This window comes from Conger conger, chromosome 11 (genome assembly GCF_963514075.1).
Source record: "Conger conger chromosome 11, fConCon1.1, whole genome shotgun sequence".
Lineage (NCBI taxonomy): Eukaryota > Metazoa > Chordata > Actinopteri > Anguilliformes > Congridae > Conger > Conger conger.
This window is the reverse complement of record NC_083770.1, coordinates 33091369-33116529: the sequence shown is the minus strand read 5'-3', so window position 1 is coordinate 33116529 and position 25161 is coordinate 33091369. Positions and strand designations below refer to the sequence as shown.

General features: G+C 38.6%; 1 protein-coding gene across 2 annotated transcripts in view; it reads right to left on the bottom strand.

The window, feature by feature from the left end:
* The window catches only part of dennd1a (DENN/MADD domain containing 1A), a 137818-nt gene extending 125862 nt beyond the window's left edge, over nucleotides 1–11956 (bottom strand). For both annotated transcript variants that reach the window (XM_061259839.1, XM_061259840.1), the window contains exons 1-2: nucleotides 11820–11956; nucleotides 10055–10119 (exon numbers count right to left, since the gene is read on the bottom strand). In XM_061259839.1, the coding sequence (XP_061115823.1) occupies nucleotides 10055–10119; nucleotides 11820–11836 (82 nt within the window). In that variant the 5' untranslated portion in view covers nucleotides 11837–11956. The remainder of the gene's footprint in view (nucleotides 1–10054; nucleotides 10120–11819) is intronic.
* Nucleotides 11957–25161: the final 13205 nt, after the last annotated feature.

Sequence of the window (25161 nt, the reverse complement as noted above, 5' to 3'; positions counted from 1 at the left end):
ACATTGTTACAAGACCATTGTAAATCCCTTCCGATCATTGAAAAAGGCTCACTGACATGTAGACTCACCCTCTGCCTGTGTTTATAGTCCTTAAATTCGGGTTTCAAAATATACAGTTGACGGCCTGAAAATCTGTACATTAATTCATGCTCATTGGTTGAAAATTGGTTCTAATTGCCACAGCCAAAGGCATTGCAACATCAGTGTGTTTACAGAGTAGGGGGAGGGATAAATAGTGTTGTGGTTTGAAGGTGTATTCCTCTCGTCTGTTAGAGGACGGATAAATGGTCAAAATGTGTTCTCTATCACAAATTAGAGGAAATACTCATGGCTGTCATCTTTGCTAGGGGTGTTTGTTCAAAGTATTAAACCAGCGGTGTCAATAATGGTTAAACTAGTTTGTTTGTTTTTTTTAAACATTTTTTATTTTAAAAATGTAAGACTTTGGTTGAGTCATTAGATTTTTTAATCATTGATAAAGCACACAACTTCTTTTTCATTTATTCATTATCGCAGGGGGGCTGGAGCCTATGCCAGCATACATACAAATAAAATAAAATGAAGCTTATATCAACTATTTCTTAGTTTACACTATTCTTTTGCTTATTTATGAAGGGTTCCAATAATTCTGGAGCCTCCTGTATTGTTCAAATGTGTTCAACACATAAGAAAGATGGGGAAAGTAGTCAAAATTTCCTCAGATTTCTCATAATTGTTTTCTATGATAATTTACTGCAATGGCTATTCTCCCCACTGACTGCTGTATCAAAGCAGGAAGTACTAAATCCCAAGCTTCCAGCTCTGAGAGAATCAGATAAAGGAGTCCAATATATAGCCCCAGCCAATTCAGATGTAAATGGTGTCGCCTTTGCAATGACTCTGATTAACTCCCCCTGAGTTAATAGTTTCCCAGTTAACAAAGATTTATCCCCCTTTTCAGTGCAGCAGTGCATTTCGGAGCAAAAGGGAGGGATGGGGAACTGGTGGTGAACTTTACAGGGAAGCCTCTTCAGGCCACAACACAATCTACATCTTCCTAAGGTAATCCGCCCAGCAGACGTTTGGTAAGGCTTACACTCTTACAAGAGAGGGATGAAGGGGCAAAGAGAAAGAGAGAAAGGGAGGAAAGGGTAAGGGAAATAATGCACCTCTTTTTTGGTTTAGTTTTCCCAGTCATCGCTCCTCCCAACCGAAGGACAAATTCCCACCACACGACAAGGAAAACTGAGTGGAAATGGTGAGAATCCACCAAGACAGGGCCATTCGTCCTGTAGGCTATTCCTCAAAGGAGGACAGGACACACTGTCCCAAAGCCAAGCCTGGCATCCAATTTCTCAACATGTAAACATGTAACATAAGCTATTCATTGTTTTTCACCAATTGATTTCAGGGCCCCTAATGATGACCCAGAATTGCATGTGGCTCATTAACATGTACGTTCTGACATGTAAGCTTTTTGTACTGTAGCAATCAACCGATCAACTGACTGGGTTTTGACAGAAATCCAGCCAAGGATTTACATTTTATCTTCGTGCAAAATCCAATGATTGTATCAAATTGTTTCATATATTCTGGTTTATTTGACTTATTGCCTCCCCCTTTTTTACACAGTTTTATGAGCTAATTATCTCCATTAAAACTTAAAGGCAGTTCACACAAAAATGAAGCTAAGGTATGCAATATCTCTTTTCAAATTCCACGGTTACTCACAAACATCTCCAGTGCTTAATTTGTTCACAGTTTCATTATGAACTACTACTTCTAGTACACCAACTGTGTATACCCAAGAAAAGTCTCTCGTTGATTGACTAGTATGAAACTTGCTTTTTGGTGATGGGTCATTGATGTGTCTCAATATAGCAACTTGTTAGCAACTTACAGTACTAAAGCTTTGAAATGCATGATTGAGATATTAACTAGTGTAACTTAAGTCATAGAAAACGTGAAACTGTTAACAGCGGACCTTATTGCACAAGCTGTGACCATGTCTGAAGCAACCGGCTATGAGCCAACTGTATAAATCCGTTATTCAAATCAGTTACAGTTAGTTACATTAAACCCATGCAATTTGTCTCACTGAAGTGGCATTTTCATTTTATTACCATTTTAGCAGTAAAATGAATTGAACTGAACACATAAACCTCGATTTTCGCTTGCTAGAGAGTAACATTACCATTGCTCTCTACATTAGTAACACCCAGCCCCTCCATTTGTATTGAGTAGGAATGGCAACATGTACCTGGCATTCTCTGATGCCCAGTCATGAACTGTAAGTACCCGGCCATTGTAGTCTTTCATAAAGCAGGTACTTGGAGAATGGGCTCCAGTTTGGGGCTACATCTCTGCATTCAGGTAGACTACAGGTAGAGAGATGGCAGAGAACTCATTTTAAACAGGAGGACACTCTTCTGCATGTAAAAATTGGTTTTATGGTAGAATCCCCCCTGAATTTCATTTTTGGGTAAACAGCCCCCTTAAATCTGGTAACTCCCACTAATTAAGGATAAAGCTCATTACAGCCAGACTGTAAGTCCGTTCCCAAGTTTCATTTACACCTTGACTGATGGATGGACTTTGACAGGGACTGGTTCTGGGACTGGCATTCAGATGGAGTCAGGCATGGGGATAGGGGTTGGGTGGGGGTCTGGTTCTCCAGAGGGGGACACAGAGGGAGCACAATGAGGGGGGGGGAAGTGTTGCCAGCAAAAGCAGAATTAGCGGGCTCACCATATGAGCAGCCATAGGGGGTACCCGAACATAGACACTAACTTTGGCTTAATTCATGAAAAACGTTGTTGCATTTATGTTGACAAAAACAATACATTCGTAATCAGAGTTTAAGTTGAAAAGTAGGCTATCCTATCTTTTAATATGGACTTGCTTTTCCTTTGCTTCCTTTTCCTAAGCGAGACGCTTGGAACATCACACAGATCCTCTGGGGCTGCCATATTGTTTCTGTTGGCCCACAACAAAATGCGTGAGACCAGCCGCTGTTGCATCTGCTAGCCAACTTGTGTTACCTGCAAGCCAGGAATTAATCTGGAGCAAAAAGTTAAGATAAAATGAGACTTAGGCTACAAGTTACTTATTTCTGAGTTCCTGAGCATACACTGAAATGCTGTTTAAATTTGCCTTCTAAGCGACAAGCCAGAAGGACTACTGATGCAACGTGTTCAGGGTTTATGCTGCAGGTTGTTCAATAATAACTTTCCCATTGGGGGAAAGATGAGGCTCTCACCTTGCCTCACACCCACACGTATGACAGGCTAGCTCTGCCACTGGTCGCCAGCATGATTATTGATGAGGAGCTAGCCCACAGAGAGTAACAAATGCATTCAACACACAGTGAAACTTTGGAGGAGAATGTAAGGATTTCTGCACCCTCCCAAACTAATGAATGTCACGGCAAAAAAATAACAATTATTCATTTGTCTACTTACTACATATGCATGGAAGCCATGTGAATAAATACTTGACTCATGTCAATTAAATACTTAAATACATTTGAAAAAACGTTAATCAGGTCTATCTTTGCACAAATGAAATACATAATGTATTTGGCATAGACCCATACAGACCGCAAAGAATCTTCAGGCCATTTAGACTAATGAAATCTTTAACTTCCAGTGTCATGTTACAGTCCAGACCTCTTAAGTGGAATTTAGCTGTTGACTGTGATCAGATTCAGAAGGCTACAGGACAGAAAGAAAACAAAGTTTACCATTTGCATAGCAAGTATAGCTAAATGTTGTATGTATAAGACCATCATAGCAAGGAAGTTGTAAGCATTCAAATGAAAAATAAAAACTTTTTGTAGCTTATTAAATTTCAATAAAAAGTGCCTTGCTGTAACTAAATCAGTGTGATTCAATAATGACACCAACATGTTTGATGTTGACCCATTTTATAGGAAACAACATCAGATTAAATAGGCTGACACTCACTGGGCATGTAGTTAAAATGTAGTACTTAAATTTGGAAACATTAGTGAACATGTGTTGAAAGTAATAAATAAATATGTTTGTACAGCCCATAATTTTTAGGCCTACTGTATATGTTACTTACAATTAGCTGCACACTATTTCTATGGCTGATTAATGAAAAACAGTGCAAGAACCCGTGACTAGGGTAACAAGAACAGCACTAATGTAAAGAATACTCCACATGAGTTTTAATTGTACTCAGGATTAGAATGATGGTACAGCAAACTGTTACAGGAAATATGAAAATGAAATAATGACATTGTGTATGTGAGGCATGTATTTAACCCCTAAAGTTAGTACAGTGAATTTAAATATTAGCTGAACCCGAGCACAAGCAAGCTACTTATTTGTAATATTTATTAAGAATATACATGCTCAGAATTCTCAAGTATTCCAGGCGTTCAATAAGTAAACAAATTTGTTGAGCGTGATGGTCTTAAAAATAAAAACGAAAAATATGATTTAAGATTTAATGCATGTCAGATGATCAAATCTGCATCACTGTAGCTACACTTGGATCCCTGGACATCCTGCAGTTGAATAACATCAGCACCCAGAGTCCCAGAGTCAAGAGTCAGGTTAAAAATACTGCCGTCTAAAGCCAACCTTGCTAAAAATAAGCAGCCCCGCTCCCTCTCCGTTTCTCCCTCCGCCCCCTGGTGTCCCACTGCCGTTCAGCTAGACCACCGCTCAGAGGTTAACGCCAGCCTCTAAACTCTTCCAAGAATGACAATAGTGCAGCTGTCGGTAAACCGATATAGTAAACACACGTTCCTCCTGCTACACGCGCTGAGCCGCCAGCTAAAGCCTGAAAGTCTTTCTCAGGCTCACTCTCAACACTTTATGTCAGTAGGCCACTTTCCCATGACCAACCGCTCTCAGGAACCCCAGAGGTGAGGCATTTCAGTGGTGGGTGCTTCTGTCAGCCTTAAGCAACATGGAGTAGAAGTTAAGGCACAGAACTCAGAGAACGTTCTGGGTTCAGCACCCAAGTCTTGAATGAGGTGCTTCATCCAAAGAAGCTACTGTAAATGCCCAGCTGCTTTAATGACTTACGAACTAATGTGGGGGTTGAGAGGAAGCAAAGGAGGCAGGTCATCACTCAAGCCTAAAGAACAGGATCAATCATCCTGTTACTGTTATGAAATTTAGCATGCATTCTGTCGAAATATAGCATCTTTTTATAGCAAGATGTTATAAAAAGAGGTGGGCAAAATGTGGGAGGATAATGGTGACAGGCCCAAGCTACGAATAAAGGTATTTCATAAAAAATGTTTTTTCTCCTTTCCATTGTAATTTGTTTTCGTGTAGACATTTCCACAAATGTATCATTATCAAATAACTTATACATGCAGCCAAAAGTTGTTTGTTTCTTTACGACAAACAATATGTAATATCTTTTAATTTTCCTGGAAAAAAAATATATACTCTTTTGTTAAAGTGTATTTGGACTAATTTGTATATCCCAAATAATAATATGAAGGTCGATAGGTATTTGCTGTAAGTATAACTGACAAGAAAATGTGGAGTTATCATGTGTAGCCAGGCGTGAGATCATTTAACCAGAGATTGACTGCTGTCTTTTTTGCATGTCAGTGATCAGTAGTGCACTGTAGCTGTGTAAATGTTGGTTCACAAAGCCTCAGTTACACAATTCTGAGCTATGCCAAACTCATGCCAATCATTATATCAAAATGAAATAATTGCCATTTAACCACAGAGCAACTGTTTCTCACACATAGATAACTGATGCAATAGAAGTACCACATGGCTCAGCTATTGGCCCACTGAAATTCTAACCACACTCCAAGCTGGAGCCATTTCCTACCCTCCCATGCTGCATAAAATAATTACTTGAGATAACTTCCTCTTTACCTTTGATATTTAGGTGTCTTCATGAATCATGACATGTTTTTAACAAAATCTCCTCTACATGCAAACAAGCTCAGCATCACGAAGTCAAGACATGCTGATTTTCTTTACCAATTCCTCAAAAACTCCAATTCATATTTACTGGCCCAGTCCCAGTGGTATATTCCTACCCTCTGTCTCAGGCAAGACATTCCAACTGCTTCAGCTCATTCAAAAACTGTGCTGAATAATTGTTAACATCTCCCTCCTAACCAATGCCACCAATTTCTCTTTGTTTCTCTCTACTGGCTCCACACTACACCCTGCATCTATCCCAAAGCTCTCGTACCCAGGGATACCATGCTCTCAACCTCACCGCCCCCAACATACTTCCAGCCTTATCTCTCCAGGCAGGCCTGCCCACACCCTGCGTTCCTCCACTGCAGGCCATCTGTCCGTCCCTCCCAACCAGGGTTCTGAGAACGAAAGGCCTGCTCCTCCTCGGTTATTCTCATTCAACCTTTGGCTTTAATAATACCATGCCAAGTGAGAAGGAGGAATCCAACAAGGTCCGACAAGTGCAACACAAGAAGGGGAGCTCTCCATTCCCCATTTGTCACTATATTCTAAGGCACATTTTTTTCACAAACCTGGGATCTAGTATCTCAGCAAAGATGATGTGCAGTTGTGGGTTGCCCCATCTCCTTCATCCAACCAGGCCCCCCCTTTCGACAGGGAGAATGAATCCCTTACTATGGAGTCTCGTGCATTCAGCTGAGTGGGCTCACTCTCCTGACCAGAAAATGAAGCATCACGACCCAAACATTGGCCTTTATTTGACTCTTAAAAGTCTGCAAATATTTACAATATTTAGCACTCCAGACAGTGTTTGTTTCAAGGTCTTTAGCTGACCCATACACCAGGGGTGGATTGTCTCCTGCTTAGTCTAATCAACTGTACGTCGCTCTGGATAAGAGCATCTGCCAAATGCCATTAATGTAATGTAATGTAATTTGGACTGTTAAAACTCCAAATATACTGTTCAACTGAGTGGTTTAAATAAAGAGTGCAATGGATATAGCAATGCTAACAGCCCTTTAATCCGCATTTGGATAGACATACAATTATATCATTCAAAATTACATTAATTGCCTTTGTAGGTGTACTGTAGATTTTATTTGTTAACCCATAAGAAGACTTGAGCCAAACCATTAAACCTAGCTAGCATACACAATAAATAGAAACACCATCATCCATACACAACCACTCACAAAGGTGAAAGCTGTCTGTGTCTAGTGTAACATGTCTGGTACTACTGGTACACCTGCAATTTGCTTGAATTTGCCATCAGTTTCTGTTGTGAAAGGTTAACAGAGGATAAAGCCATCTTAATTAAACTGGCATATCACTGCCAAGTATGGTGTCCTTTGAAACGAAAGGGAGCAGAAAAAAAAATTACCTTGACCTTTGACCAAACACTGATAAGGTTTTGGGGAACAGTGAGTCCATGGCTCGATGGTCTTCCACTTTAAGACTTTTATGTTTTCAACTTATTCTGACCTTTGATGCTGTTGCCTAAAAAGCAACAGGGAGCAAGGAAAATGTAAGATAGCATTTGTGTCAAGTTGACTCCATATCCATATAATTGGTAGAATTAGTGACCGGAAATGGGAAATTCAGTAGCCACCATGACCTTGCCCTCTGACTTTGTCCTTTGTGTCAATTTCCATTAAAACCCATGCAAAACAGGCTATGCTTGAGACTGGAAACCACTTTACTAAAAGGACTATGTTCTGAGGACCCAAATAAACTTCCATGTGGAATACCCCTTCGCTCCACTCTGAACTAAATGTACCAAAACAACTTCCTTGGGGGATGTTCTCAGTGCTTCCAATATTTTTTCCAATATTCTTCAACTCGTCCTGTTATTTTTTCCATTTCAGCATGTCTATCACATGTCAATCACATGTCATATACACACTGTTAATACACTGTCCCAGTTAAGCTTTTAAGAATATTACATCTGTAAAACATTACATTTCTCCACATCACTCCCAGACCAAATCCCCAGACAACACAACACATATTTGGCTTCCGGTCTTGATTTCAATCAAAGCAGCCAATCACCTTTGATCTACTATTTGCATAAAATCACATCATAACCTTGAGCACAGCATCATCACATTATTAGTGAGCTACCTGTACAAGGAGACAGTAAATTCAATTTATAGTGTAACCGCACATTACACAAACTTCCGAAGAAGGAAAGTGTTAGGCTGCAATTTATATTTGAAGGACACATCCCAGCAAGAGTGAGCTCATATCCACTTGCTGGTGTGGTACAGTCATTTGGGACTGTGTACTTCCTAAACAAAGCGCAGTACAGTTAGGCTGATGTTGAAAAGAGGGTTCAGATTCTGGTTCGAACATATGGTTTAATCGCTGCCAGATAATTTACAGACGCCATGTTCACTTTTCGAGTGGGAGTTGTGTGGGCAGGAGGTGGGGGGGGGGGGGCATGCCATCCCCCGTCAGATAACCAATCAAGGCAGAAGGTGTGAAAACGCCTGCAACAGCAACCCAAAACAGCCTGTTCACCTCAGAGGCAGACAAACTCATTGGATGTTTTTTTTCTTTTAAAAAAACCTTATTAACATGTTTGTACAACTTGCAGAATTATATAAGATTTCCCAAAAATAGAATGATCGGGGAACATTCGTATTTGTGAGTAGTCCTTTCTTGCTAATATTATGTGCAACATCTTGTTTATGATCTAAACACTTCAACTCTTATTGCCGCTTTCCCTTTCAAACGCATTTTATTATTTTCAGCGGCGGTGCATTTGACACCCATAGCATAATTTTATCGCCCAATGGCATTTATCAGCACTCCTGTGCTCTCATCCAAAGAATATTGTATCACCACTATCACACTGCATCCTGTGCTCTCATCCAAAGCAACATACACAGTAAGTGCATCCTGAAGTTAAATAGAACATCTACAGAACAAGTCAAATTATGTACAATTCACAAAGTATATAGTACACATGGTAAATAGGCCAAGTCAGTAAGTAATAAAGTAAGCAACTACAGCACTAAGGTAAATACAAATGCAACATTTTTAGATTAAAATACAAAGTACAACAAGAGGGCTAAAAGGCTGAGAACGGTGGTACACAAGTGATAATAGATTCAGCCACTCCCGCAGAGGAGTAAACTTATATTATATTATATTATATTATATTATATTATATTATATTAGTGCAAGGGCTAGGTGCATAATGAGTAGCTGCTCTCCTGATTCCTTATATGTGAAGAAAATTCTATCATATTCAAAGATACAGGTGGTAAAATGCTTGACTTGAAGATGAGTGTATTACAAGGTTTAAAAAAACCAATGTAGACATAATATCATTTATATTACATTAATGCCATTTGGTAGACGCTCTTATCCAGAGCAACGTACAGTCAATTAGACTAAGCAGGAGACAATCCTCCCCAGAATCCTCCCCTTGAGCAATGCAGGGTTAAGAGCCTTGCTCAAGGGCCCAACGGCTGTGCGGATCTTATTGTGGCTACACGGGGGATCGAACCACCAAACTTGTGGGTCCCAGTCATGTGCCTTAACCGCAACACTACAGGCCGCCCTTTAGCAACATGACTGAGGCAGGAATAGCACCACTGGATATGACAATGGAACTGGAATACTCATATACTTTTTACTTTTCATAAGACGTAATTACTTTTTTATGAATGATCTACCCCATTTTCATTAACTGCAGTCTACTATATAGACTACACACAATATAAATGAAAGAGCACCTCTGAATATTTTTTAAATGGCCAGCCTCCACACATTCACAATAGTAATGTTTATTGTTATCATAAACAAATATGAACTGTGTGACTCATTCTGTGTGGCTGTATAACTTAGCGGCCAGACATAACCTGGCAACTGGTAGCCTACTTTGGCAAACAATGGAAGCAAACGTCTCTTTCATATCAAAGCATTGCCTGCTCAAGAGCCTTGGTCTCCTGTAGATGTCATTTATTACATCATACAGTATTAACACTATGCACTTATGCAGACAGAAAAAAATAAAATGAGCAGACTATTTCATCAAAAGAGACTTCGACATGGAAAAAAATAAATATATGCAATGCATGAAGTTTTTGGGGGCACACTTAACTGACCCAAGAGTTAAGAATGAGATCCCCTACCTGAGCCTGTGGTCCCAGGATGGGTCACTTCGACATATACTTCAAAAGTGGACTCTGGGCTCTCTCTGCAAAATACAAGATCAGAGGTCATAGGTGGTCATTGCACTATACACACTATCTTGTACATATCAAAACTTCTTCATTATGAAATATAAATGCAAGTTTACTAAACAAAAAAAGGATAACTTCATCGTTAACAACAAGCCCTACTCAAATGGATCAATGCAATCTGTCTCCTCAAACCATTACAGTAAAATGTACTTTTCTGTAATGGTAGATGGAAGGAAGCAGATGTATAGTCAAGACTTGTGACAATGATACAAACTATGATAAAAAGCTGTTTACATTAGAATGTCCTAGAAAGGACCAGGTCCTAGTAGTGTTAAGCCTTAAAATGAGATGTTTTAACCATTATGCGACATGGCTCAGGCAGTAAGAACAGTCGTCTGGCAGTCGGAGGGTTGCCAGTTGCCATCGGTGTGTGAGTGTGTGTATGAATGGGTGAATGAGAAGCATAAATTGTACAGCGCTTTGGATAAAGGCGCTATATAAATTCCAACCATTTACCATTATGCAAATCTCAGAAGTTTACACAGTGCTTAAGGTTAAGGCATAGTGGTCAGCAATGTGTGCAGATAGCCTAATGCCTAGTGCCTAGAGCACCGCTCACACCCGTAGTTTTCATTATCAACAAAGCTATACCGTACATGTGAATGAAAGCACATTGCTCTGAAATCTATGTTCTGGGACAAAATAAAGAAATCACGTTGTTGTTGTTGTTGTTGTCGTTGTTGGCAGTAGTATTGTTGTTATTAGTAGTAGTAGTAGTAGTAGTAGTAGTAGTAGTAGTTAGTAGCAGTAGCATCTGTCTGTACTATCAAGGCCATATAGTCTTATATTTCTGTATGTAATGCAACAAAAAGTATAATTATCCACCCCTAAGTAGCCTACATTGAAATGCAAACTACTAGTTTACGCGAAGGTTGTCATATGAAAAGGAGGAGATATTAACGAATTGTGCTGCAAGAGAAAATAGTAAAACTGTGCGTAAATGTGATTAATTGCACCAGATATAAACACCCATTCACGTGGCTGTTTAATTCTACAAATTACAAGTGGTTCGATTTTGGGTTTGTGCAACGGGCTAGTGTTTACACGTGTACATTCTCCGTTCAGATGCCCTGTTTCGGTTATTTTGGCTACAAACATCAGTGTAACTGATTTGCTAGATTGCTAGTATGCACCGTTAGCTACACTTCATACAGGATAATCAGTTATAATGGTACATGCTGTCCAGTTCGTTGGAAGCGAGACTTGATACAGTGTAGCGGTCGTACCACTAAACAAGTCGAAAGGGCTGTTGTGCTTTCGATATGAACATTGTTGGTGTTGCAGTCATAATATAAATAATGTGTTGTTGTCGCCACGATTTTCTGCAAGAACATGCTATAGGCTACAGGACAAAATATAGGTTACCCCTCTTTGCTGATCAATGTTTACAGATCCCGATCCAAGCAATTGACACCCATAAGCCAAACAAAGAGCTGTGCCATCGCTCTCTTCCCATATACGTTAGTGGTCTGTTTGTTTATATTGCTCTCATCAATGAGACTGAATAACAATCAATAAGTACAGATTCGAATCCAGGGAACAAGCCCCCTTGTCTGTCGCAACAAGTCCAGGCCTTGCGGTGCCCTCTCCCATGGTTCTCGGGAAAAGCATGCCTTTTATCAGAACAGGAAATACGAGAATAAATGACTCTTACTTGATCCGAGACCCCATTTTCAGTTTTCACAGAATCCGGGTCTATCGTTATGAATATGCAGCGCTGGCTGGTTATATATGTGTTATTTTTTTCGGGTACCCTGCGTCAGACAGTCCAAGTAAACGCCATGGTTTCCATGCGCAGATCGCGGCACCGTCACCGAACCGAATTGTGGGAGTTGTAGTTATCCAGTAAGAAAACATACGTTGCCCGGACATGCAGACTTGAGAGGAGAAAACATACAAGTACCACAATGCTCGTCTGCATCACCGATATGTCGCATGATGCAGTTCAGAAGGACCATTCTATTCTACACCGTTGCAGTTCATTCATTCGCTCACCATGTAAATGTTACTGGACTCATGAATATTTTGCTTGCTCATACGTTTTGTATTTCATTATGCTGTCTCAGTCAGTCTTGTTCGTGAACGTTGGCTGAAGTTTTGTATATCGGTAGGCCATTTGAATGCCACCAAATAAGTGTTTGCATTTAGTGTTGCATTAAATGTTATTGGCTATACATGATAATTTAGGATGTTACTGGTAGCCTAGCAATCCATTAAAACTGTATAATTTTAGGCACTAAAATGGCCTGGCTGAAGCAAGTTTTGTCTACACTCTCAGAAAAAAAGGTATGAAAAAGTGCCCCCAATGTGCAATGTCACTGGAGTGGTAGCCCATCGGTACATACATTTGAACCCTTAGCCATGGGTTTAATGATTAATTTGTACCTTTTTGTTTGTAAAAGTACTTATTAGTTACAAAATAACATTAGTGTACCTTCCAGGGCATATTTTGGAAATTTGTTCTTCATAGTACAAAAGTATACCTCCATTGAACCTTTACTTCTGCAAGGTGTTTTGTAGGGTTTTGCTGTAAATTGCATGAACTCGTTCAAACTCTTAACTATTAACATTTACCAGAATATGCCTATAAGGCAATGTAAGACGTTTTGCACTGCCTTTGGTTCAACTTGGTTTTTGGTTATGATGACGAATTACACATGGGGTCACGTGTTAAATTAGTTTTCAGTCTCTTCAGCGCTCCATATTATCATATATTAATTTTCAGTTTTGGTGAATTTGGCGACATCTGTGGTGATTGGTGGTCACAAAATTTAGTTTTCACATTCCAAATACCAGAGTTCCATTCGAAAGCAAAACTATTAGCCTACAAGGAGCGCATCAAGTTTTTTTTTTAATTCGTTTTTTTTATAGATAATCCATCAGAAGCGTATTTTGGAGAAAGAGGACTGCATTTAGGACAAACCTACAAGGTCGTCTGAAATGGTAATATTGAGAAACGTATCAAACCTAATTTTAAGGATGCTTTTTGAATATTAGGTACTTGCTCTTTCCATTTCACATGCAGGTTCCTGTGCCTGCGTCATTGAATTTGAGTACACGGCGGGAATGTGGCACCGCACACTACCAGTGAAAAACAGAGGAGCGATTTAAGAATGCAAACTTATTGAATCTATATTGTTCCAAACATTCCCTCATGGGAAGGTATCAAATATGTTATTTTTCGATATTGATTGAAACTTTAGCAAATGAGGCATTATTTACCTGGAAAGTGTATGCGCCTATATCATTTTAAAGCGGCACTTAACATAGCCTAACACATTAAAATGTATGTTCCCAGTTTAAAATAATAACAATGTGAGGACCATGCCAAACACCTGACGCACAAATAGGTATTTTGCTCATCAAACATTTCTTTACAAATGCCAAAGTGCATTTTATTCTTGCAATATAGATATATAATTTATCCATTTGCATAATACAATGTGCAGCATAGAACACTACAGTATATACTACTATTGCTGTTGTTTTACAGGTTGACAATAGGCTTGGAAAAAGAAAAGCAACCATTTGCACTGGTTTTACAATTGGTAGATAATATTTTGCGTTCAACGTTTTTTTTCTCTATCAAGTTCCAACACAATATAGTTGTATGAAAGCACACCGGTTGATGTATGCTATGTATTAAGCAGTTTGAATCGATGAATGAAAAATATGGAAGTAAAAAAGGATGGTAGGATATAAGTAGCCTTAATTTTATCTGAATGCAGCTAGCCCAGTTGTAATATCCCTTCAACTTGCGGAATGTCTCCCGAGCCCAATGAACGAGGCGATATTAATGAGTCTGTTCACAATGACAGATTCATTAGTTGCATTCAGTCGCTTTGAGTGCAAACATATCAGATACACCAAAGGATCTTTTCAACCCATGGCGAATATTGTTAAGATGCAGTTATGGGTTTGTGCAACGTTTGTAATATGATGTTAGTTTAGTTAAAGAATATTCTTTCGCATGTTTAACGTACAAACCTGAAGACATTAATGAGCCAATACCGGGGGTACATACTTATTATATTAGCTATATTGTTTAATGTAGACATAAATATACAATAGATAGGCGACGGCCCCTGTAAAAAGGGGTTTGTTTTTCTATGCTCGCGGAAATAGATATTTTATCTTAAATGTAAGAAATACTCATGGGAACATAGAATGCGCTCACGTGATATTCATTAATTAATTGATGTTGTTGTTGTTGTTGTTGTTGTTGTTGTTGTTATTACTACTACTATTATTATTATTATTATTATTATTATTATTATTATTATTGTCAGTAGTAGTAGCAGTGGTAGTAGCAGTATAGCCCTAGTAGTAGCGGAGTAGTACTATACTAGGCTATTTGTGGGCTACTAGTAGTATTGCGACGAAATTATTGACAAATTGCTGGGGTTTTTTTGTTTTGTTTTTTAATGCCAACTTCGCTCAGGTTGCTACCGTGAATGCAAATATATACAATTCATTGTATCTTTATTTAGGAAAATTCTCTCATTGGGACTAATGTAACAAATATATCTGTTTAACCTAACCTAAGGTACCCTACTGGCTAAAAAAATATATATTCCATTCATAATCTATACCTACTTGACTTTGCAGTCTAAACAGATAGTACTATAAAATTTCATGTTTGCAAATATTCAGATCAATACAAATCTAACATAACATAAAATGTCAATAAAAGTTAATGTCAATTTACACACAACAGCACACCCCCACCCATGCACCATTTTTTTATTTTTTTATAAAGGGAGTGATGTGGAAGTAGTTATCCGTTTCCGGTCCAACACTTAATCGGATGGATTTGATTCCGAGGCGAAGGTAAAGGGCAAACCTTGAACTTATTAACGGGTTAAAGCTGGGCTTCTGTGTTACAATAGCAAGGCACCGAGTTAATTTTCTGACATGTTTTAATGAAGCGCTTCAATTACAAATTATCTAAAGCTTCCAAATATCACATTGAATGTCTCAGCGTCCTTGCTTAAAATAGTTTTATAAACACCCCCGCCCACTTTCCTGCAACGTAGCACAGTCAACAAACTGAAACAAAATGCACATACTGTACAGACAGACACTAGCAGGTCCGCGAATCCAGAGCAGTTTAAATTGAGTGATCTTCAACAGGATAGCACGAGGCGCATCAGTGACAGACGTTTCTGTCCAATCATGTCCAGCTATCAAGTAGTCTCATTATTGCCTTGCTCTGCAAGTTATTGTGGTTTTCTAAACGCAGTAGCCTAAATGTTCATATATTTTGCATAAGTCATGGAACTTTGTGAATTACAGCGGCACATGAAGTTTAAATGTGGCTAATTATTTAGAGGCATGATTTATCCTCTACTCACGTATACAAACGTAGCTACAAGTAACATTAGACCACATACAGGCTAACCTACATCGTTTTAATGAAAATGATCGTGCTCACTGCATACGTGGCTCCTTTGTATTTGTATAGCCAATTCATAAGAATACTCTATTTGAAATAAAAATATATTCGACAATAGTTCATTAGCTATAATACTCATTTTAGGTATTCCATTCACATTGGAAATACGATCAACAAAGCGTTTCATTTCTCCCTTTTCCCACTGCTCAGATCACAGTTAAACGATCGACTCTCCGGAGTTGTACATCGGGAGTTGGTTCTGAGTGAATTGCGAGGAGCAGCAGCGGGGTACTGTACGTGCGTCGCATAAGCTCCCTATCTTGGCGAGGAGAAATGTGTGGAGCATTCGCGGTTTGATCATGGGTTGATAGAATTGTCACTGAGGGAGATTCTAACACACCAGACAAAACGAATGTGGTTTCCCGGTGCTTAAGTACAGACTGTATTAAGCGCTGAAATATCGTTATTGACTCTGACTAGCGCTGAGAAGGAGGATCAGAGCAGGCGTTTAAAAGCACAATCATTGTTTTAGAGGGAAAAACGGATAAACAAACCCGGCGATATGAGAAACATTAAACATACACACATCCAGAATAAAGAAAAACAACAAGTGAAGCATACATGTGACTGAAAAATTATACATTTTCCTGCAATCAAGAGAAGAAATTTATGTTTACGATTGGGAAGTAATAACGACAGACCAGGTAAGGAGTCATTTATCCACAGGTGCTGGTTTATTTAGAGACAACTGCGAATGTATTTTGGGTGCGAAGATTTAGCACCAGTGATTAATTTCTGCTTGGCTGAGCCTCGCAATATCATATTTCATACACGCCTGCAGACATGCCCGACACCGCGATGTTTAATGTATAAGCCAACATTATTCCAGACAGAAGATGTAGATGATAAATATGCATGTATTCAATTAAGGGTATTACACAGGATTTCATTTGCATAAGGATTTAGGAGATTATTATGGCTTCCCACATTTGTGATGTAAAACTTTAATATGAACCAATGGTTTTGTGCCATGGATATTTATTATTATTATTATTATTATTATTATTAGTAGTAGTAGTAGTAGTAGTAGTAGTAGTAGTAGTAGTAGTAGTAGTAGTAGTAGGCTATTATTATATTAAAATGGAAACTTATTTTAAAATTGTAACCATGTCATTTGTGATGTATTTTTGTTTTACGGGTATATACAGTTTGCGCGTTAGGTAATATAATAGATATAGTCAGGCTAATATAAGTTAATATCCATTTTGTCGTCGATCTGAGCACTCACCCCGGGACCAGGGGTCTTTCCAATATAAAAGCATTGAAATCCTCTAACTCGGTTAATCCGTGGCGCGGCTGGAGTCTTCTTTTATATTTTTGACTCCACTGTGGGTTCCGTTCAGTTTTTCTCCTCAGTCTGATTGACTATCCAATTGATGCTAATTGTACAAAGGTCGCTTTTGTTCCGACACTTTAGTATTTTTTGCCAAACCGACAACTGGCAGACTCTTCTAGTATTACAGCGGGAAATATGCCCATGAAAAGGAGATAGGTATTTTAATTAGAACAAGATATAATATCAAAGGCATTGACAGTGGTGCAAAGGATAAGTTAACTTCTATTTGACTGTAATACGTTTCTGTTGTTGTCTCTTGCCAACTTTCTCACATTATGTCCCGCCAGAGATAATAGCATGACTAATCAGTTATGACCTATACTCTGTCCTTTTTTCTCTGAAACGTCGCGTTTCTTCGGGCCATACAAAATAAACAAAGTATAATGCATTCCTTATCGGTACCAATCGGCCTACTGATAAGACAATCAAGTACATTGAAAAAATGGTATGAAATAACGGTATAACGAAGTTTTTTTTTTTTTTGCGCAAAATAAGTCAAGTAATTAAATTTTATAGTACAACAAACTTTAATCACTGCAACAATCCCGAAGGACACTGATGGAAAGTCACATGTGTGCAATGGGGTATAATATTTGGTTTGAAACATATGGTTTTTGGGTCTTGTCAATAAAACACGAACTTTCCTACATTAATATTTTATTATCTTTAACTATTTGAAGACGCAAATAGTGATAACCAAATAGTGAAGTATTATGTGTTCCTAAGCAGAACTGGATACCAGCATCTCTATGAGCATGACTACAAAACAGTAACACAAGCCTAAAGGGTATTGCAGGGTTCATCTTTTGAATAAAATGACTTTAGCATTGACAATTCATTGATGAAGTCTAAAACGTCACAAAAACTGGCAAAAGGTAGACAAATCAGTGAGCTCAAGCATTGAAGAGGGTAGGGAGACATTTGTAGCTATGGGATTATTGACCTGGCCCATTGCCCTTGAAGGCACATATGATGTGTAAGTATTGGGTCACCAGCAGTGAGAGGCCACCAAGGTCTATAAGACCACTAGGGTGCTGGCAAAGGCCAGTATGGCGATGCTGCACAAGCCTTGTCATTCGATTTAGTATATGATGGAGGTTACTGTTTGGGACCCTTGGTGCACCAGGATGGTATGTACACCAGTGACCACTCTGTTGTCCCTTGTCTTCAGTACTTCTGCTCAATTGATGTGCCAAGAATGGACAGTGCTGGATTCATGGATGCCAATGAATACTCCTATACGTGGACATCACAGTTCCTGCATAAATAACAGGAAAATGTTGGTTTCACATTGCTGATGCTATTGTTGTTCTTGGCAATTTCCAAAAACAGATAGTATTTACATGAATGAGAAACTTTGTAATTTGGAAGCTACTTGGGGCACAGGGCAAGAGTGAATGACTGTGTACGGAAAACCATACCAGAAATATATGTTAACATACAAAAAACTATCAGTGATATTGCAAAACAGGTCTTCTACAATACTATTCCATATATAAAAATAAATAAAAGGTAAAAACTAATTGTACAGAATTATTATTATTTTTAATAAAGAACTACATTGCCGACTACATTTGTAAATTAGGGGAACATGTATCTGCAGGAAATCCTCATGGTACTTGTAACTCCTCCTCTTTCATAATCAAAACCTAATGACCATGGGAGACCACTGTAAGAAGTGCAATCAGGCTGTTGAAAAATAGCATTACCTTAAAGTCATCTGTGAAAGTTATGCTATACATTGATTTACTCGCAGTGTTTTTAAGTGGCAAGCTATTAATAAACCCAATCACTTCACCTGGATCGGTGATCATGCCTGGTTTCTGGCAACAGAGTGGCATAGACATTTGTGATATTTAGTGATGTATAGTGGTATTTACCTTATCTCATCTTCCCACTACTTAGCAGCAGTTTCACTGAGTGGTGAAAATGCATCATTTTTCTCTGCCCCAGATAAAGCATTGCCTTGGCCCTGGTCTACACACTTCATCAAGTATGTGTACCACATTCCCACAATATCACATGCACACAAAAATAAGATAAATGTCAACCTCATATTTCCATCAGGAACGTTGGCATATCTACTTCAGGTAGACTCTTTGACATCCATGTTCTTTTCGTGTCACAGAGATTCTTTCGTCCAAAAAAGGCTGTGAAAATGGTATGTATAAAGGGGTCAGGGGAGCACTGACACCCTTCTCTTGCACACATACTGCTTTTTTAATCAAAAGGTAATACCTTAAAAAGTAATTTGGAAAAGGGATACTTCTATAATATATAGTGCCATCTGATAGTGCCATCTGATACTTAGACCTACTGAACAAACCTTTTAATCAAGACATGTCTTGTGGTTCACATATATTTGTTACAGATATAAAAATGTTTTAGGCAAGTGTCTGTTGTATATCGTGAATATGGGGATGACTGAACTAATCTAAATCACACGGAAATTACATCGACAAGGTGTTATTAACACCTTCAAGTTCAACCCTTATTGATTCAACCCTCTGTGTTTTAACGGTATTCAGCCAAGTGCCTCCATTACACTGTATGAGATATACTGTCTGTGGCAATAGGACTATAGGAATTATAGTAATTGAAATTAAGCTATTTAAAAAGTCAGTGGACTAATAGACAGCCGTTTTCCCTATTATTTTCAGACATTTCCATTTGAAATTGCGTGAAAGCGTCAAATGTTGGTGCATTAATTTCGTTTGTGAGTCAAAGTTGTAAGCTTCCACCCCGACTACATTGATACAGTACAGTCATGCACACTCAAGCCAGAAGTCACATGATTTAGATTTAGACATGGCGAGCCCCATTACTCAACCTGTGGACAAAATAACTAGGCAAGAAAATCGTAACTTGGTCAGTTGTGGTGTGCAGTGCAATATCCTATGTGTTATGTATTTTCTCAGTTTAGGAGACGCTGCGTATTTTTCTAGAGTTGTAGATTAGCCTATTCCAAGTTGATGGCCTTGGTCTTCACATGGTCTTAATATAAATCATTTTCCATCAATGTTCATGCATAAAATCAACAATGTTGTACGTTTAGGTTAAATGTAAAACCTTAAACAGGATTATGATTTATACTTCCATGAAGATTTTAGGGCGAGTCAGTGTCATCCCATTAGACAGACCGTGTGCTAGAAGTCACATTAAAAGATAAACCAGCTGGAAATGGTTGAGCTTAAGTTGCGTTTGCGGTATGGTCCACGTTTTACGCAAATATAATTTTGGGGGCACTTCGTCGGTACAGTCCTGATACAAAAACACATTTAAAATACACGTCTGTAATATTGCAAAAGGCAACTGAAGTTTGAAATAGGCACTTTTCGCCTGTATTTCTCTCCAAGGGAAAACCTTGTGGCGGCTGATTGCAAATAGTCGCGGAGTTAATACCCCACTTCCAATTGAGACGAGAGAGCTAATTAAGGCTGTTTTAAGCGCTACTGCTGGTAAACAAGGAAAATGGATACTATACAGGACACGGGCACAGTAGGCTATAAAGCATAGTAGTAGGCTACCTACCATGCAATGCAATTTCAGAAGACATGCTTTTATACAATTATGTAGCCTGCAGCATATAAACAATAGAAAAATACCGATATGATATCAGTATGTCTCCATTTAAAAGATTTGGAAGATGAATAACAGTATATGAAGGTGTGCATTCCAACCCACAAATCGTGAGAGAATGCAGCGAGCGCCTCTGGCAAAATCGTGTAGGCTACCTCCACTCTTTCTACATATACAATTACAAAAAAAAACATTATGAGAAATTAACATCAATTATTATCACTTCCATTTCATTATCGTGTCGGGTTGTAGGTCAGCTTCGCTGTAAGAGGGAATCCGTGGATTGAGTCGGGAATAAAAGATGCCTCTTTGAAGAGTCAGATCATTCATTAGGTTATGGAGGTCTGCAATTTTGCATGACATATCAGTCCAAACAAAACAGGCTGCCAAAATATTTCAAAATCAAAGTCTGTGTACCCATCTGTTTAAAGTGGGCACACGTCTACCAACTGAGAATATAGGCCACTTCTGAGGCACGGTTTAATTTATGAAGGCTGCGTTGTTGAAGTTGACCTATCCAGTTCTCTTATTATTTTAAAGTAAACACTGTAACTCTCTTAAATGTGAGAACCTGCAATCCAACAGCAAGACCAACTAATACTATAGAAAGCGATTAATAAAATGTAGCCTAACGTCATGTTGAATAACTGGCTGTTGTTATAATATGTATATTTATAAATGTGTATATTTGTGATTTCAAGAATATATAAGCCTATTCTACACTTGTCTTTGTACCACGTGTAACGATGTGGATACTCCTTAGGGATACCAATTATTTTAATTGCAAAGTAAGCTGACTATGGGTGAATAAAAGACACATTCGTATAAATACACCATAACATTTTAAGAGTAATTTTGTAACGGTTTTAGACGAAAATTGTTGAATGTATAAAACTCCTGTTTAGCCTACTGTTCTTGTCGCTTAAGTGTAATCTTGGGGGGAGGGGGACGTCTGAGCATAGCGTTTTTATTTTAAACTTATTTATGAAAACGACATTAAAAAGTTATTATTTAATTTGTTTCATTTTTTAATAAAATAAAAAATCGGGTTTTACTTGGGGCAAAAACCAACATGCCAACCCGTTCCGCGGGAGGACTGTACCCACGGCCTTAATGCAAATGGGTCATGAATTAACTCTTTAAGAGCTAAGATCACATATATGTGATTAGAATATTCTTAACTGAACCACTACTGGCATTTGAACGCAACGGATTTCTACAACAACAACAAAAATAAATAAATAATAATAATAACATTCTAAAAAGCCTACTCTTCAAAGGGTTAATTAGGATAGTATTAGCCGAGGTATTAAAACTCGGGGAATGTATGTGCTTTCGAGCCCGGCGTTTTTAAACGAGATAGTGCACAGAGAGTAAGGGTAAAACGTACTGAAACATTTTTTGTCTAATAAACCTCGTTAATTACGTGATGTCAATCAGTACGAAGACACGACGACCTCAGAGAATGCAGGAGCCCGAAGCGGATACGCTTACACGATTTAGATCGGTCTCAACCAGCTTGCTTTATTCAGTACAAGTTGTCTTACAAGACACTATAATCCACGTTAAGAATCACTTTCAGGAAAACCAGATGTCGCGCTTGGTGTGTGTGTGTGTTTGTGTGTGTGTGTGTGTGTGTGTGTGTGTGTGTGTGTGTGTGTGTGTGCGCGCGTGCGCGCGTGCGGGCGCGTGTCTCATGTAAGCTATAGGCTTCATCAAAGACAGATATATAGAGCCTACTCAGATTAACTTCGTGAAATCCGAAAATTTGAGCGACGAGTGTCTTAGAAATTACTTAATTCGTTTTGACGTTAGACTGCTGGACACGTGACATTAGAGATGTCTAATTTCAGAGCCATTCCGGATCTGTAGAGGATAGAATTGATACTGCGAGAACCCCATATAATTCCTTTGGGACTGGCAGAAAGCTTTTTTTCTCACAAACAGACCCTTAATAGTTTTCCTGGAATACCTGTCCAAAAATATCACAATTTACGAAGTCAAAACATGGAAGTATTTCCTTTAACGAATCATTGCATGAAAAGCATTTAACACTGAGTGGTGGAAGCCTTCCGAAAGTTCATCCAAACGTTTTAACTTCTCGCTGAAGTGGAAGCCATCCTGAATACGCTAAACGGACATCATAGACAAATTCAATGGGTTGAATCTCAGATTCATACAGTATCTGTATTCGTTTATGGCCACGCGCCAAAGATCGTGATATGGAGAAGGTCTGGCGTGCCTTCCCGAGGTTTCATATTCGTCCTTATTTCAATTTTACTTTGTGCATATTCTAATGTAAAGCGCTGCGCCAAATGTACGGAGATAGCACAATATCGCCTCTGTTTTTTTAGAATTTCTTCACTCGCTCAACTCCTCCCTCACCATTTTTGGAAAACATGCAGTTTGACAGAGAGAGATAAACATGTAGACGAAAAGTGTGCAATGTTACGCTCAATAGGTGTTAATTACACGGATTAATCTCAAGGTACTTCGTACAGCCTGAGTGCTGCTGGTGTCAGCGCGGCAGCGACGCGGGCCCGAATCCCCTGACACGAAAGGCGTTGTGTTCTTTTGTTGGTGTTTAGTCACGGGTGTTGAGCCGGAGCTGGTTCTGCATTGTGAGGCGAACCCGCCTGTCTGGTAGGAAACAGATGGTTCCAGAGACGATGACGTTGCCAAAAGGTGGATAAGGAGACTGAAGACCTGTGATTTGTTCACCTGCCACATTCTTTGAGGATACCAATTGAACTATTATTCAATAGTTACTTTCCAGAAAATGTTTATAACTTTAAAAGAGGAAAAATGTTTTTCACGTTCTTTCTTCAATCTCGTAATGATTTCAATCTGCTTCTTTTGAGGACAGATGTGATATATGGAATGGCTCAGAATGGATTTGTTTTAGTAGTTATTGTTGCTATATTGTTCATTGAAGAATTACATATATCTTATAACCTATATTAAATAGACATTAAATAAACATTATAATCAAGCACAATATTAGATTTAAAGTATTAAAATAGCCTGTAAGTATTATTATTGACGTCACTAAATTGGATCTACGGAAGTTTATCCACCTGCCATTTTGAAATTAAACGAATACTTAAAATCAAAGACTACTTTTTCAAATGACGATGGTATTATTATTATTATTATTATTATTATTATTATTATTATTATTATTACATTATGGTTAATAATAACAACATCAACAACACTAATAATAATAATACTAATAATAATAATAATAATAATAATAATAATAATAATAATAATAATAATCGTCGTCATCATCATTACAACAATTTAATGTCAGCAGTAACTTACGGTCGAATCTAATTTATTTGATTTCAATCATTTAAGAACAGAAGTTGTAAGGAGCAGCCTGCACATCCCACCCCTGCTTTCTCTCTCTATTGGTTGAATTACTTGCACTACTTCCTTTGCACAGGAATACCCCCACCTCCTTACCCAAATGCTTAACCACCTCAGAACTCCTTAGAGAACTACAATATACCTCCAATCTCTCTCTCTCTCTCTCTCTCTCTCTCTCTCTCTCTCTCTCTCTCTCTCTCTCTCTCTCTCGTTCTCTCTCTCTCTCTCTCTCTCTCTCTCTCTCTCTCTCTCTCTCTCTCTCTCACGCAGACACACAGATACACACGCGCGCGCTCTTCGCTTAACTTTTCACGTTTTGAAATAATTATTGTCACACACTCGCGTGCACTTCGAACATACCTCAATAAACCTTTTTGAGTTAAATACCCCCTCGTTAAAATAACCGCAATCATCGACAATAGCCCTACATAATAATAATAATAATAATAATAATAATAATAATAATAATAATAATAATAAAATTGTAATTGCAGTCCAATCAGATATCACACCAGGAAGACAAGAAGAGGAAAATAACCTCAACCAACCAACGCCACGAGACAACGATCTTGAAGTCCAACTTCAGTTTTAGACTCACAGCCGCTCAGCGTGGTGGTATAATAAGAATTTCATGACGTTGGGCAGCCAATAAGCAAGTTGAGGGGGCGTGACGTAAGGGTCCCCGTAGAAAAGGCGCGGAGTGTATCACACGTCCAGAGACCGTGGAATCGGAATAGGGCCGGCAGGCTGCTGCTGGAGTCTTGACGGGGATTATACAAACTGAATGTATAGGCAACTCCTCCTCCTCAATTACTCACACACAGCTCTGCTGCCACGAGAAAAAAACTTCCTAAGAAAACAACAACTCCTTTAAGAGTTCGAAACCGACAACCGACATCTGATTCTGATTTTTTTTTTTTAAGCCAACGGTTCATTCTTGTCTTTCTTCTCAAAGATTAGTAATAAACGCTTTCTGGCAAGAGCATCACCAAACATCGCTTTCGCAATCAATTTAGTATTGCCTTTGCCTTCCTGCGGCGATAGATTGGCAGCAACGAAGCGGCAGGAGCGAGGAGATGCTCCGATCCACTACATGCCTTTAAGACTTTGGTTTATTATTGTTTTTCCCTCCTGTTGTTTTGGAGTGTTTCTGGTGTTCCGGTAATACAATGCTGTATTTATCTGCTTATGAGCAGTTACAGTATTCATTGACTGTTTTTCTATCGTAAAAACGTTATTTTTTAAAGAACG